The sequence below is a fragment of the Pelodiscus sinensis genome, chromosome 3, assembly GCF_052426305.1.
Source record: "Pelodiscus sinensis isolate ZL-2025 chromosome 3, ASM5242630v1, whole genome shotgun sequence".
In the NCBI taxonomy this organism is placed as follows: domain Eukaryota; kingdom Metazoa; phylum Chordata; order Testudines; family Trionychidae; genus Pelodiscus; species Pelodiscus sinensis.
In genome coordinates this window covers 73,253,481-73,268,662 of record NC_143054.1, presented here as the reverse complement: position 1 = coordinate 73,268,662, position 15,182 = coordinate 73,253,481, and the positions used below count along the sequence as shown (strand labels likewise).

At 44.1% G+C, this 15,182-nt stretch overlaps 1 protein-coding gene across 5 annotated transcripts in view; it reads left to right on the top strand.

Annotated features, from left to right (window-relative positions):
- Positions 1–1,230: 1,230 nt before the first annotated feature.
- SIM1 (SIM bHLH transcription factor 1) overlaps positions 1,231–15,182 on the top strand; it is a 67,251-nt gene continuing 53,299 nt past the window's right edge. The window contains exons 1-3 of one of the 5 annotated variants that reach the window (XM_075923927.2): positions 1,231–2,223; positions 2,966–3,614; positions 14,619–14,701. In XM_075923927.2, the coding sequence (XP_075780042.1) occupies positions 3,440–3,614; positions 14,619–14,701 (258 nt within the window). In that variant the 5' untranslated portion in view covers positions 1,231–2,223; positions 2,966–3,439. Of the gene's footprint in view, positions 2,224–2,965; positions 3,615–5,303; positions 5,826–12,170; positions 12,311–12,837; positions 13,074–14,618; positions 14,702–15,182 lie in introns of those variants that run through there. The other 4 variants (XM_075923930.2, XM_075923931.2, XM_075923933.2 and 1 more) reach the window with 4 other exon arrangements.

Below are 15,182 nucleotides of genomic sequence, written 5' to 3'. Positions count from 1 at the left end.
TGGCCCACGAAAGCTCATCATCTAATAAACCATCTTGTTAGTCTTTAAAGTGCTACACTGTCCTGAGCTTTTAGAAACATTCTACCCCCTCTCTCCCACATCGAAAGTTGTTGTGAGGAAGAGAGTAGGTCCTGCACACTTTGGTTAGCTAATGCATGTGCACATTACTGTAAACGCTGGTGCTTTATGCAATTTTCCAGGGCGTGGTGCTCATGATTTCCTCGTTTAAATCCGCAACCTGAACCTTATTCAGAACCGGCGTGAAAAGGCTTGATACGGTTCTAGCTGGCATGTACCTCACGAGATACCTGGCAATGCTAGTCCAGTTGTTGCCCAGATGTCTAAATAGCCTGAGTCACCCTCTCAGAGGAACCCGGAGGCAGATGTCAGTATTTGTAACAAACATTTGAACGTTAGTTCATAGCAACAGTGGAGGTAAACGTTTGAAATCCAGCATTTTCTCTCTCCACCCTCCCACACACACACAGCAGCAAGCCCTTTAAAATGGGCGTCTGTCAGATCCCTAACTGCACTGGATGTGTCGAGTTTGTGTTTGTTTAGCAATGTGTTGCTTAAATAGGAAAAAATTCAAAATAAAATTTGAGACTGAGGGGCACATGTATCTGATGGAAGAAAAAGTCTAGCTTCTCAAATAGTGCCTGTACTACTTGCACTGTTATGCCCACTTTTTTTACCAAAACGAATAGAGGGAAAGCTTTTAGGCAAACGAGGGTTTAAAGCGGTAAGTAGCGAACTGCAAGTGGCATCTCGCAGACTGAAAGACACTGGAGACTTGAAGTAAAAGCTGTTTGTGTGTTCTGGAGGATATTTCGTAAACACTTTCGTTCATTCGAACGCAAAATCGTTTCTTTTTGCAAATACGTCGCGTGGAGGGCAATGTGGTCACTGTGATTTAATTTGAAATACATACATTCCTCCATTCAGTCCCTGGGCTGATCTTTGGCATTTATTTTCAGGTTAAAAAAAAGTGTTCACGTGTCTGTGGTTTAAACGAACTGTTTTCAGGATGAATCCACTCCTTCAATAATGCGCTGTTCGTGAGAGCTGCCTGGCTTTTTCAAAACAGTTACGAAGATCTCCCAGTTTTTACTCACTAGGAAGGAAACTCCCCCCGCCCACCATGACTTGAATTCACTTTCAGGTGGTTGTAAAGTGTCTAACTCCCGTGATAAGGGATTCAGCAGAGTGTGTATCTAGGAGCCCGCCCGGATCGTTTCTCTCCTGCCAGCCAGCCTCAGTGCACGTTGTCACAGAGACTGACAGCTTTGGACTCTGCTGTACCCCAGGTTGTGCGGTTAGAAGGTAACATGCCTGCGCGGATTTCCCTCTCCCACCAAGCACGGCTGCTGACGTTGGCGAAAAGTGGCTTGAAATACTGTCAGCGTCCTACAGAAGAGGGATCGAGCCCCGCGAGGCTCTTACTGAGTGAGCGCCACCAGGGAGACCCTGCAGCTTGCAGGGGAGGTGGTCAGCGGTGACTGCCCGGTTGTGGATCTCTCCCGCTGCTCAGCACCAGCCCTAAGACTGGAGCCTCAGGTGGGGCGCTGGACCGGATCGCACAGGCTGGGAGCCGCAGCGCACCATCCTTTCCCAAGCACCCGATCACCACAGGCCCAGCCGCAGGCCAGACATAGCGCTGCATAGAGCAGTCCCCGCCGGCGGGCCGGTGTGTCCGAGCCGCGGCAACTTGCCTTTCCCAGCACCCGCTCATTAGGGGCACCGGGAGCCGGGAGGTCAGAGGGCGGACGCTGCCGCCCCAGCCCCGCACAAGGGTAAAGGGGTGTGTGTCCAGAACGCGGTGGCGTCACCCTGCCTCTCAGCCAGTGGGAGACCGACCTTTGAGAGACTGGGACCAATAGGAGGCGAGGTGGACCTTTGAGTGGCATTAAGGGAGGGCTAGGCTGAGGCAGGGAGAGAAATGAAGTTGTGCTAAAAGCCTTTTAGCTATAAAGAAGTTATTAGGCATTTCTCAGCCTCAAATTAGGGCTCCTTCATTAATATCAGTTTCGTCCCCAATGCTGGAGAGGGAGAGTCCGAAGCCACATAAAGGGGACGGGAAGGAAGCCATATGTGTCCACTCATCTGCGTGAGAAGCAGTGAGAGAAGCCAACTTTCCTTCTGTTGGTATTAATGATTTCAATTAAAGAGTTGGGCTCCTCACCCTGAGAGCTTTCCGCAGGCTGCCGCGAGCGGGGACCAGAGGTAAGTGAAAGATCAGCCTCAAACCAGTGGCAACGTTACCTCTACAAGAGAGGAATGATTCGGGTCTGTCTAATTTTGCTGTGCGTTGCCCTGATGTAACTTCTTTTTTCTCTAGTTCTGTCTCTGCGCCGAGTCTAGTTTGGACCTCGTCGCTCTTTAATTGAATATACTGTTGCTACCTCGATTCCTAGGCAGGGCGGGAGGATAGCATGCCTCCAGAGAATCTAGAAATGCAACTTTTGTTAATTGGCTAGAGGACTGATTTAGAAATCTGACTCTAGCCCCCACAACGTTGAATTAAGAGAAGAAGGGGAAAAATAAACATTCATTCGGACTCACGGTTTGCACTTTTCTGCGGACCTGCTAATGTGTTAGGGATTTCTGGTCTGCTAACATTTAAAGAGAGAAACAATCTGGTTAATTTGTAATGCAGAGTGTAGATGATCTCTCGTCTTTAAATAAAAACATGTCATTTCATTTTGGTCATAAAATGTTTGTCTGTGCAGCCTAAATGTGGGTGGAGAATATACGAACATGTATTTTTTTTCTTCTCCTGCTCTGTCGCTACCCAGCTGAGATGTAAATATACACTTTCCATTGTGAGCCCACGTGAGAAAATGGTGAGAAAATTAACTCGTAAGAGGAGGTTTCTTGGTGATTATTTTAAGATTTAATAACATGTTTATTATGTGTGGCATTGTGAAACAGATCTCTCATCCCAGGAATGCTGTTGTCTTCACAGTGGCACGAAGGAAGTAAGCAGTACCTGTTACCCACTGAAGGAGCCAAAGGCCAGTCATTTCAGGCATCGGATTGACAGCAGGAACAAAAAGGGGAAAAAAGAGAGGATTATGTCTCTTTTTCGAGAAGCAATGTTTGCAGCAATGGGTAGAAGAAAAGGACAGAATACCTTGCTTTGGTTGCTGTGTGGTGCAGGCATTTAGCTCTCTCTTCAGTTACTTGGGCACTCTGAGCTGCCTTGAGCCTCTTTCTGTCCATTTGCATTCAGTTAACGTTATTTTTGAGTGTTTTTTTTTTAATTATCACGCTTGGTCTTGAATCTTTTCCATACCATTTAAAGATTTAGACGAATAATCGCTGCATTCAAAAACAATGTTTGATGTTTCCAGAAGATGAATTGTAATTGAAAGTTTCCTCCCTCTTTGGATGAATCTGTGGAGCTTACATTTTAAGAAGGAAAGGGGGAAAAAACACAATGAAAGAGAAGTCCAAAAATGCTGCCCGGACTAGACGGGAGAAAGAAAACAGTGAATTTTATGAACTGGCTAAATTACTGCCTTTGCCCTCCGCTATCACCTCTCAGCTGGATAAAGCATCAATAATCAGACTCACCACCAGCTATTTAAAAATGAGGGTGGTTTTTCCTGAAGGTAGGTGACTTTACTGAAAATGAATATTTGCCTCCATTCAAATTCCAGTCCAGATGATCGTTTATTCTTATGTAAATTTCATCTGGCCTGTATAATTCCTGAAGGAAGGTGTTCTGTGTTCTCCCTTTTCTCTGTCGTAAATACTTTCACTTCACTTCAGTACATATGGGACCTGTTTGGTTGGGGACCAACAGTGCTTTTGTCAACACTTCAAGATACTGAGCTCAGCTGCGTGTTCTACTAAAACAAACATGACTTTTTCTTTTCTACTCTCTAAGATCTACATCCCTTGCGAAGCACGTGTAGAACAAAAAGGGCAATCCACCCATATTTATAGGTATATGAAGGGGAGTTAATATAAGGGTAAATATTTACATAAGTCTATGCAAAGTCCTAAAGCCTTAGTTCAAGAACTGAACCACAGTTTACAGGTACAATGCTATACAAATAAATAATCCAAACAAACCTTGATTGCATCATGACTGTGGTGTCTCCTGCTCTGAACGTCATTAGGACTTTGGTGAGGTTAAATGGTCTCCGAAATATTTAATAGAAATTCTCCATCGAGAAGAATTGAAAATCCCTTAACACTCTGAAAATACGGTCCAAGTTTGGGCCTGATCCTATTCCCATTGAAGTCAGTGGCAAACTTTTCGTTGTTCTGAATGAAAGAAGGATCAGTCTAGTCTGTCTAGTAAAACTGGGGTTCGGAATTTCGTATATACTTTAAGTCTTGCCGTTTAACAAATCTAGGATTTAAAGTTAATCTTTAAAGTGTCTAGATCTGCTGCTGAGAAAAGCAAACACTAGGAAAAGTTAAGGGAGACTATTCATCGTTTAAAATTAAGAGGAGCTATATAAAATTCGCTTGTGTTTTGAATCTTTCGCTCATAATGGGACAGAAAAATAAGTGCAAAATCTGTAAGAATATTTTAAAGAATATCTGAAAGGAGTAACGTGTATGTGGAAGAGAAAAAAATGGAACGGGAAATTCTGCCGATCGAATTAATAACATGAATCACATATACAGCTTTGACACCTCCAAGCTATTGTGTTTTACAAATGAAGACAATTCGATTGAGCGTATGTTATTTTATCAGGAGCTGGAAAAAAGTAGTGCAATATATTAGTCTTTGCATTTTTTAAATTGAAAATTGCGATTAAAAATCGAAGTAGTGCGTTATAGATTTAAATTTATACCGGTCAACTATTCATACTTTTAAAATTAATGTCTGTATTTGGATACGGGAAAATGTTTAAAGTTTGTTTCGTGTTTAAAACTGCTTAAAAAAACTCAATCTTGACAGTAACTTCTAATCTATTGTATTTGGAAGTAATTTCTTTAAGCAATACAAATCCATCTCCTAATAACTTGAAACCAAGCGAGGAGGAGATGAATCAAAGCTGTAGCACCTGAAAGGTAACAAATTAAATGAAACTGCACATTCCTACTGTGTCTGTGATTGGCCGGCTTGAATATCATTAGACTAGGCTGCCTTCTGTTTAAAAAGAGATCGAGTTGTCCTTTATACTGTCAACGCGTACTTTATAAAAATAAAGCTATTGCAAACTCCGACGGCCGTGATGTTCCTAAAAGGATTATTAGCAATGATTTGTCAACTCCTGCAGTCTCAGTAGGCTACCTTTCTGCGTGCTTTCGAGCAGGTCTCGTCAATTATTGGTGCCTCTGTAGCGGGTTGTTTGATCAGAAGAAGCATATGGTGTTGCTTGTAGGCTGTGAATAATCACTGGAAGAGAAGAATAGCCGCTCCCCGGCCCTCGGTGCCAAAGCAGAATGTTTGAATGCACTGGGGAATCGCGTGGCAAAGTGCACCAAACCGGAGCTGCTGCTGTCCAAAACAGATGCCAGTTTGTGCGCGGAGATCGGGGAGGAAGCTAAAGTGGGGGGGGTGGGGGGAGCGTTAAGGTAGCAAACCCTGCGGTGTCTAATTAATAGCAAAGTGCAAATTAAAATAGTAATGCTAAGGCTGCAGGGAGCGAAGGTCTTTCCAGCTTCGTTCTCCAGGAGCGTCATCAATAACTTGGGAAACAAATGAAGTTGTGAGGGTGGGAGACAGAGACGCGCGTGTAGGGGCTGGAATTTGTAGATTTAGAGCAACACAGCCTCTCTTCCCCCCGCTCTGTGCATTTGGCCCGCCAGCTGTATGGGACAGACCCAGAACCCGGGCTTGTTTCTGCTGCCAGAGCCAGGTACAATCTATTCTCCCTCTTACAGCTTTTCTGTTGCCGCCGCGTTGAGCGAGCGCTCGTGTAAACACTCGGGCACACGCGTACACTGGCCACTGCTTCTTTCTAGCGAGATGAATCCGGATTAGGTTCGGCGCCGACCTCCGGGCTCTGTGCAGCTGCGTGTGTTTATGCAGGTGTGGAAGCGGGGCCCTCACGCCAGGTCCGTCATTTATTTCCCATGTTATTGATGACCTCGAAACTCACGCGTTTAGCAGAACGAAGCCATTGGCGAGACCTGCCAGGCCATCAGTAAGGAGCTAGCCTGAGACGGAATCAGTCTCAGTTCGGAGCTGAGGGGCTCTTTGGGGGCATTTTCTGTGGTTACTGAAGTAGGTGGCTGGGTGCAGAGAGAGAAGAGATATTTAAAGGGGGAACCTTCTCATGTTTCCCCTGGGAAGGGTAATGATACAAACTTTGGGGCTTATCCTAAGGCTTTCTACGTCACAACCCTATTATTTAAATGTCTGGTTGAAATAACTTTACCTGTCTTTATCAGCTCTTATGCAACTCCTAAAACAACTTACCTCTTAAAATAATGATTTCAAATCTGTCTGGGCAGTGATTATCGGTGAACGGATTAACCTGATTATAGATTGTAGAAAGATACAGATACACAAATAGCAAAATAATGTGCGAACATCTTTCTGTGTATAATTCTTTCCAAACAGCTTTTATATACTGTAATCAGTATGTAGATAAAAATTGAATGATTTATTTTAAGAGGGACAATGTTTTACGAATAAAATAAAGGGAGTGGGTGGATGGATCGAGAGGTATCATGGTGCAATTATTTGGAAAATATGAATAATTGTATATCGAATACAACTCAGCACGCCTGATGTAAGAAAGAAAGCGAACATTATATTATAGTAAGCAAAGATTTTAAATGAATTGCATCGTTATTCTCCTTGATTCATATTTAAGATGCAACTGAATTCTTCAATACCAATAAAAATAACATTTTCCGTTTTTCCCCTTCACAAGTCTGCTGTAAATTAAACCTCTCAAGGGGAAACTCTGTTTTAGTTGAAAACAACGGCTTGGTCAACTGGCATCCTTTTGGTCCAGGGAGTTAAACCTCCCTGGAGAAAGACAAACAGGAGCTTTCAGTGGCCGGCTAATTTTTGGAAGGCCTTCAGTCCTGGTAAATCACTGAGAGGTCGTACTGAGCCATCAATTTTTAAGCACAACTCCATGTTTAATCCAGGAGGGAGTTGTGCTTTTAAAAACAAGCCGACGACAAGATATGGCCCTGAAATCGCGATTTCCCATTACATAGTTGAAACGCCGAATTTAATACAGCTTCAGAAAACTGCAAGGCTCCCACATCCCCCCGTGTAAGCAAATAGCTCAAAAATTTATTTTAAGAAACAACCCATTTCAGGTGTATGCAACTAAGCGTATATTATTATTTTTTTCGTAGAAAGAGAACTAAAGGAACCTAAACCAGCTGAAATGAATACGTGCCACTTTAATATATTCTGATCAGTCCATGCTATTGTCTTATTGCGAAGATAGTTTAGGGAACTGATCGTGAACATTGTTGTGCGTTTGTAGGCAGTCTATATAGAAAGATGCTTAAATTCACAGATTCAAGCACAGGGCGCTGTTCAAATAAACCTTTTCAGAATAATAATGGCTAACATTTCCATACTGAAATCCTTAATCTTGTTTTATTTTAGGGACTAAAAGACTAACAGAAAAAAATCCGTTTCCCACGTGGATAGGTGATTTAATGCTGTTTTTCTTACGGCTAGGGGAAATGATTGAGCATTAGGTTTCAATGTTTATTTTCTTACAGAAGTTTTTCTCATTTAAAAGCCTTTAAGCTGCAGTTTACTCTCCACGCTGCCCCTGTGTTTAATTCTAGTTTTGATGTGGACTTAAAATGTGAAGTGCAGAGCTAAAGTTTTTTCATAACAGTTGCAAAGGCAGATTTATGTACCAGAAAGCGTATAGCCGATCAATGGTGAAATCTTATTTTCTTCAGAACCAGCCTCTCTCTTTCGCTAATAAAAATTACTTAAAAAAACTCTGGAGGATGCTTTTTAGCATTCATACAAATGCCATGTGAAATAATAACTCGGAGCAGTCGTTGTCAGGATAGTTGCCTATGAGCAAAATAAGATCTGATTTTGGATTCTGTTATAATACCGATCTGCTTGAATTGCCTGTCGTTTTAGTTTGGCTTGCAGATCTTGGCTTACTTTGGGAAGTGTCATTACATTGCTCTGTATGTATTAGAAGCAAAATGCTGGTATTTGGCTATATAGTGGATCCGTGTAGGCAGCCTTTCTGTAGGAAATAAATGCGGCTATTAACTTAATCTTTGTTTCAAGCGAATGCATTTGGTTTAGCGGGTCGCTCCATAAATATTTGGCAACGGCATTCGCAGACACTTCGAAACGAGCAGCTTTTAAAAAAATACTTTAATTTCATCTGGACCCTCCAACGAGGATTCGATCCTTGCACGCAGCCTCATCTGTCTGGGACTGTAGCTCTCCTTTGCCAGTGGCTGTAATATTAGCAAAGAAATCAGCCATGGCAGGGCTCTATGCTAGAAGGTAGCAAACCAAGGCATGTGTAGTAAACCAATTAAACGGCTCGTGGGCTCGGGTTGCAACACCAGTGCCTTTGTGGTGGTGGTTGTGCACTGGCTGGTGAGGTTCTAGCTTGGAACGGGAGAAATGGCCCTATGGTTAGCTGCCCATCCCGAAAGTGCAGCCAGAGAGATAAGAAAGTAGCCCAGCTGCTGGGGGGGGGCGATCCGGAAGCACGAGCGGTACTGCTTTACGAGCTGCGTTGGGCTCCTGGCTCAACTGCCTGTGCACCCATAAAGCTTTATGAGGGCTTCACCTGGCAGGCTGCATGGGAAGCAACATATGGGGAAGGGAAGGTGCTGCTGCTTACAGGGCTGGGTCGCGTACGTCTCCTCTGCAGATTTCGCTGGGCTCGCTCAGCACAGCCTTCTCCTCCCCCCCCCTCTTTGTGCCCCTCCGCACCCATGTGTAGGCTCCCACTGCGAAGACGCAGGGGGCGGGGGGCCGGCGCCAAACAGTAGGTAGCTGGGGGTTCTCTCTGGGTGTCACGGCTGCCTGTATCATTCCATCTCTCTCTGGCTAGGTGTGTGCGCCCGGCAGATTTGCGGAGGAAACCGAATCCGAATCAAGACCGATAGGACACCCTAACAGAACAGCACGCCCCGAATTCAGGCGTGCGATGCGCCCCTCCCCCATAGGCATGCTATTTTGATTCCATCACACCACTTTGTTTTCTGAGATCCAGCTTGGGGCCTGATTAGCAGTCCTTGCTCAGGCAAAAAATGACCCGTGGAGGTCCCTTCCGGTCCTACACCTGTCCGGAAAAAACCCCCAATCTTTTTGCCTTCAGGGGCGAGCCCATTGATTTTATGTATTTATTTGACCAGACCGAGGACCACAAGCCCTATATGGGCCCGATTCAGTAGCCTTTACTTAGGGGCAAGTCTCTATTCAACTCCTCGAGAGGTTTGCACTGTGCAGGCAAAGAAGGATCTGTTCGAGTTGAAGGCTAATTCGATAGATGTGTTTTATTCAATATGTAGGAGAGAAAATCAGGATTACCGCAGTTTCAGGCAAAAGCGACTGCTACTTTGCCCGAGTAAAGATTGGAAATCGGGGCTCAAATGCTATTAAATAATCGCACTTTATTTGACCATGTTCATTGTATTTTTGTCGCATTTGAAATAAACCAGTGATATGTTAAATCTATCTGGCCGTGAGACCCCTACACCTAACCAAAGAGATCTGTCTAGTGAACCTATTCTAGGAGGATTGTGTTGCTGGCATTGTTTAATTTTTGTACTCAGCATTACAGACTTCCAGAGAGCAGCCTGGAAATGCATTCCTCCCCCCCCAAAAGGCAATCACTCTTCCAAAGTTAGTTGTAACTGAGGATAAAGGGCGTAGCAAAAAGGTGCCTAATTTTTCTGGACGTGACTAGCCCGCTACTCTGAAAAGAAAATCCCTTTCAGGTGTCTGAAGCCACCTCCCTTAGTCACATCTTAACCATTGTTTTTAGTGCACTGAGAGTGATTTCCAAGCTGGAGCGCGAAGTTTGCTGCTACTGCTATTATGATCAAGACTTTACTGGGGAACGAATGATTTTAAAAGCCAGCGAGTAAAAACAAAGAAGATAAGGAGGGCTTGTATGTCTGCCCATTCCCTACTCCCAAACAAAGGAATGAGAGGGCAGTGAGGTCTTCATAGCTGCAGAGACTCACAGATTGATTCCCGGCCTACGAGATCAGCCAGGGCTAAAAAGATGCATGTGCTTTTTGGAACCCCATTTTCCTGCCCTCTCCCCGGGTTATTTTTCCTAGATCAAATTAAAAGCGATGGGGAGGGAAACCTTCTTCCATTGCTTTGCCACCCTTACCTGGAGGTTTCACCCTTGGATAGAAAACAAGCGCTCGTGTATTGCAGCCAAAATGTCATTGGGCAAGACCTATTTATCAGTCTTTAGAGATATTCACCCCCCCTTTAGATTGCTATTTAAAAAGCTATTGTGTCTTAAAGCGTTGGGGAGGGAGGTATCAGTGTGAACAGGATTCTCCAGCCGTCTGGGAGTGGCTGGATAGCAATGAAACATGACTCAGCTAGTGCGGCTAACACAGAGCCACCAGAAAGCCCAGAAGAATGCTTTCCGTGGCCTTCAAAGTGTCTAAATGCCTTTCCACGGAGCAGCTATTAAAATAAAGGCTGAGTCAGCGTCCTTTGCCCCAAACACGATAGAGTCTAGGTCCTATTCCTCCTAGGCACTGGTTTGGTTTAAGAGCCGAAGCAACATTGTAGGTTGGCTAGAATGCTTCCCGCTCTCTCTTGAATATGGGCAGTTTCTTGTAGCCTAAATTGTTCATCTTCTTATAAGAAATAACCTCGAGTGGAGGAGGTTGTTATGGAGGGGCTATAATCTATATTTTGTCAAGAGTCGAAAATTCATTCCGAAGGAAAAGCTCGATCAATTTATTTTTGCTGCTTGCAATAACACAGCTGGATGATGCCTTGAGCCCACGGTAGACTGGCTCATCACTCATTCGCCAAGAACTGGCCTAAATGGTGCCTGTGGGATTAGGTCAATTTTAGTGGATCTACTTCGCCTCATTTGGTTACTAATTGGTTTCTTGTTTTATAAATCGAAATCTCATTTTCAGGAAATTACAAAGCCCGTGCAGCCAGTCCATTGAGGTAATCCATGGGTCAGGGGGTATTTTAATGGAAATAGTTCTATAATGCATCATATATAAAGCAACAGTCAAACTTCGCCTATATTTTTCAGATGAAATGTGAGCCAGCTAGCGCCTTAGATCTATAATAGATACATCCCTTCTAAGGCTACTTATGTAAATATGATAAACCAGACTTTGATGGAGATGGGGGGCTCGGGGAGGAAAGCAAATTTTATCTACTGAGGTTAATGTGGCATATCTTGGAAATCTTCCAAAATAGATTATGTTTTGCTTTGTCTTCGGCCACTTTAGCTGGGAAAATCCTTTGCCTAAAAGCGCTTTAGTTATCCTTCCCCTCACAAAGCTGCTTGTTTCTATTCCAAACCTATTATTCTGCTGGCCTCTCCAAATTACAAGAGAATCTTTAGATCTTGTTTCCAGTGTAATCCTGAAGCAAAAGGGAAGCTGATTTCCTTGTTTTGTTTTAAATAGACAATCAAAGGATTTGTGGAATTTTCTGCGGTAGGTCAAGTGCAAGAAATCACAGTTTATCCCCTCCTCCCCCGCTAAAAAGGAAATCGGATGTTAAAACGAATAGACAGACAGATTAAAAAGTTAAATCAGTGAAGAATTTTGCCTGAACAACCCTTTAAAAACATAATTTTAAATGGCATCAGGATACCAATACGGGGACGGGGGAGGATTGGCAATGAATAAAAATAGTTTCTAACTTGAAAGCCCTGAAACATCTGGGAAGTGCAAATAAGCTCTCGCATGTGTTAGGTTTTCGAAAAGCTGATGGTTGAGGTAGACCAGTGAAAACATTTAATTATAAAACATTAACTTAGACACAGTCAACAACGAAAGGTTTCCACCTGACACATAAAAAAGAAGTGCAGTGCTCCGTGAAAAAAAATGGGTTCATGAAAAAAGTTAACTTGTAATGTAGATGGGCTATTCATTAACCAGCGAGGGTAGGGATATTTTGCCTTTCAGGAGCAGAATAATTAGACCCGTTAACTCGGTTTAATAAACAACTTAGAACCGAAATAAGGGGCTCTGCCGCTGTATCAAATGCAGGAATCCTACATCTTATGCAGGGTGATGCTTTTTGTCTTATTTTAACGAGCTTTGTTATTAAACACGAACAAACCAACCCTCCTAAAAGTGAACTCAATCAACATTTCAGAGAGGAATTTTCGGTCTCACTCTGGAAGCGAGGCAACCTTTAGCGGACAATGTTAGTGCTGGTTAATTTCAAGCAGAAATGTGGCGCCTGCTAATTTGATCGGACGCTTTCCACAGCTTGTATCCTTTGCCGTGTCTTCCCCGCCACAGTAGCGTGAACGAGCTCGTGTACTGCTGCTTTTGGGAAGTAAAAGGCAGGGAAGTCAGTGCGTCTCTAGCTGGTTTGCTGTGTAACGGGGAGAGGTAGCGATTGCTGTCGGGGGGTGGGGTGGGCGACACAATTGTCAGCTATTATAGAAGCGCGGAAGGCGCAGACTGCTCCTATAGCCCTTTATCCCGGGACTCTGCGACGTCCTTGGGTACCCATTGAACAGAAGGAACTAATCCCAGGGACCCTGCTACCGGTCGCAGGGCAAGACGAAGGATCTAGTGTGTGTGTGGAGGGGGAGGGGAAGTGGGGGGAGGTTAAGGCAATTGATCAAGGCCCCTGACCGAGGGAAAATTGAGGAGAGGAGGGGTAGTACCCCCTTTAAAGGAGAGGAGAGATGGGGGTCTGGAGAGGAAGGGGAGGGATGTAAAGAGAAGGGAAAGAAGTGGGGATTTAAGGATAGAGACTCTTGTGGAGCACTGCGAAGGGAGCAGGGGAGAGATGGTAAGGGGGGAGGACCGACACCTCGACGCAGGGGTGACGAGAAGAAGTGGAAACAAGGGGGCAGGAGAGAGAGTGAGAGAATACAAGGCCTTAGAGTGGGCGCTGCAGTGTTTGAATAGCGGTGGAGAAATCGTTCGCTTTATTTAGATGTGTAAACACTCAGGTGAGCCCGGTCAATGGGGGACGGGAGGAGGAAGAGCCAACTGCTCCTCGTTGCCTCCATTTCCACCCCTTGTTTGTCTGTATCTGACTAAGCGACAAACAACCCGCGAGGAGCTTTTAAAAGGTTAATTCGGCGGTAGGCCATCCCTGCTGGGACCCCGGGCTCGCCTCCTGGCGATTTGCTCTCCGCGGTCACCAATCACTTTTTTTTTGGGGGGGGGGGGAGGTCCCGCTAAGCCTTGTTTAATGGTGTAAGCGTAAAAGGCTTTAATCACCAAGTTGGAATGATCTCAGCAGCAGCATTGAGGAATTATGGTACCGCCTTTCAACTCCGGCACAGGAGCCACTCCGGCCGCCTCGTCCCCCTAGCCCTCTGCATGTAGGGGACAAGCACAAACTGGCACATTACACACATCACACACGGGAGACTCGTGGTCGAGTCCTATTAGAAGCAGATCATTCACAGAGAAGGGAGAGCATATCCTCGGTGCGCGGGGATGGGGGTCTGTATGTTGCGGGGGAGATGGTAGTAGGTACCTTGATTACTGCACCCGTTTTGGCAGTACATGTCTGCGCTGCCCGGCGTGTTTTAGTGCTGGCCTGGCATTGCAGCTGCGGGAAGGAGGAGGGCAGTTTTACTTTCAGCAGGTTTGGGATGTGCTAAGGTGTAAGGACGTCTTAATAAAACACAGGAGCCTAATCTTGCATTCTCGGGGCACATTGCAGCAGATGGATAGATGAGGCATGGAGGAAGGATAGGGGCTTTATTCACACCAGGTCTCTGATCAAATCAGAAAATGATCTTGGCCAGGGTTACATTTAAAGCCAACCCCAAATATAGCCTGGTCAGCCTGTTAATATCTTACGATGTTTTGCACAAATAATAAAACGTATTCGTTTCTGGGAGAGTACTCACACATCTGACTTATCCGTGTGTAATCGAATAATACTGAATAACACTTTGATTGGCTTTATAACATTGAATCATTCTGAACTCTCTTCACGGCCTGTTAGCCGAACCATTCTGTTGAAATGGAAGATTTTCTTTCTTTCTTTCTTTCTTTCTTTCTTTCTTTCTTTCTTTCTTTCTTTCTTTCTTTCTTTCTTTCTTTCTTTCTTTCTTTCTTTCTTTCTTTCTTTCTTTCTTTCTTTCTTTCTTTCTTTCTTTCGAGAGGGGGTGTCTCATATTGATACCTCGCCCTGTTGTTCCGTAATTTTTCAATGAGGTGAGAAAGAAAGATATATTTTCTTCCAGGGGACAACTTTCTAGAAGCTTTTGTCCGGATTGAATGGCGTTTTTTTCTAAATCCTGATTAGTGAACTTTACTGTTAGTTTCAATACGGATACACCGCCAACCCCAAACAGGAATTAGATTTTATTAAAAATATCAACAAAGGAATCATTTCTTCTTGTTCAACTGCTAGAACGTGCTTTAACATGTTTGAAATTTAAACAAAGACAAGAAAATAAATAATTCCTAACAGCCCAATGAAAATTTGTATCTTGTCGTCTCACCTTAACTTTTTGTGTGTCTTAAATAAACAGGACTTGGAGAAGCTTGGGGCCATACTAGTCGAACCAGCTCTTTGGATAATGTTGGACGGGAACTGGGATCCCATCTTTTGCAGGTACTGGCCTGGAAACGAGAGCAATTTGGTATTAATGATTAAAGAGATCGTACCGTATTCTGAGCTTTTAATTATTCCCTTGTCTAATCTTTAACTGTTCACGTGTTTCACAAAAAGATAGTGCAGACTTGTGAACAGCGTGGTGGAATTTCTTGATTTTTATTGGAACGTTATTTGTCGCGATCCTTTACGTCTATCGCGATACACAGCGCTGCGCATCTCAGCTTGCTCGTGGTCACTGCATGTGTCCCATGAAGAAAGTGGTAGGGTGATTTCGTTCCTAATCTGAACAGCCTTGTCAATTAGCAGGGTGACAACACTGGTGACTATTCTTTTTTTGTTCAGAGAAATCTGGGGACAAACAGACACATTTCTTTAAAGTGGTGCAAGGTGAACACAAAAGTGGGAGAAACCGTAGAGGATTCAGGAGGCTATTTTGAGGAGCATATATTAAAGGTGCTCACACAGGCTTTAGAACGCC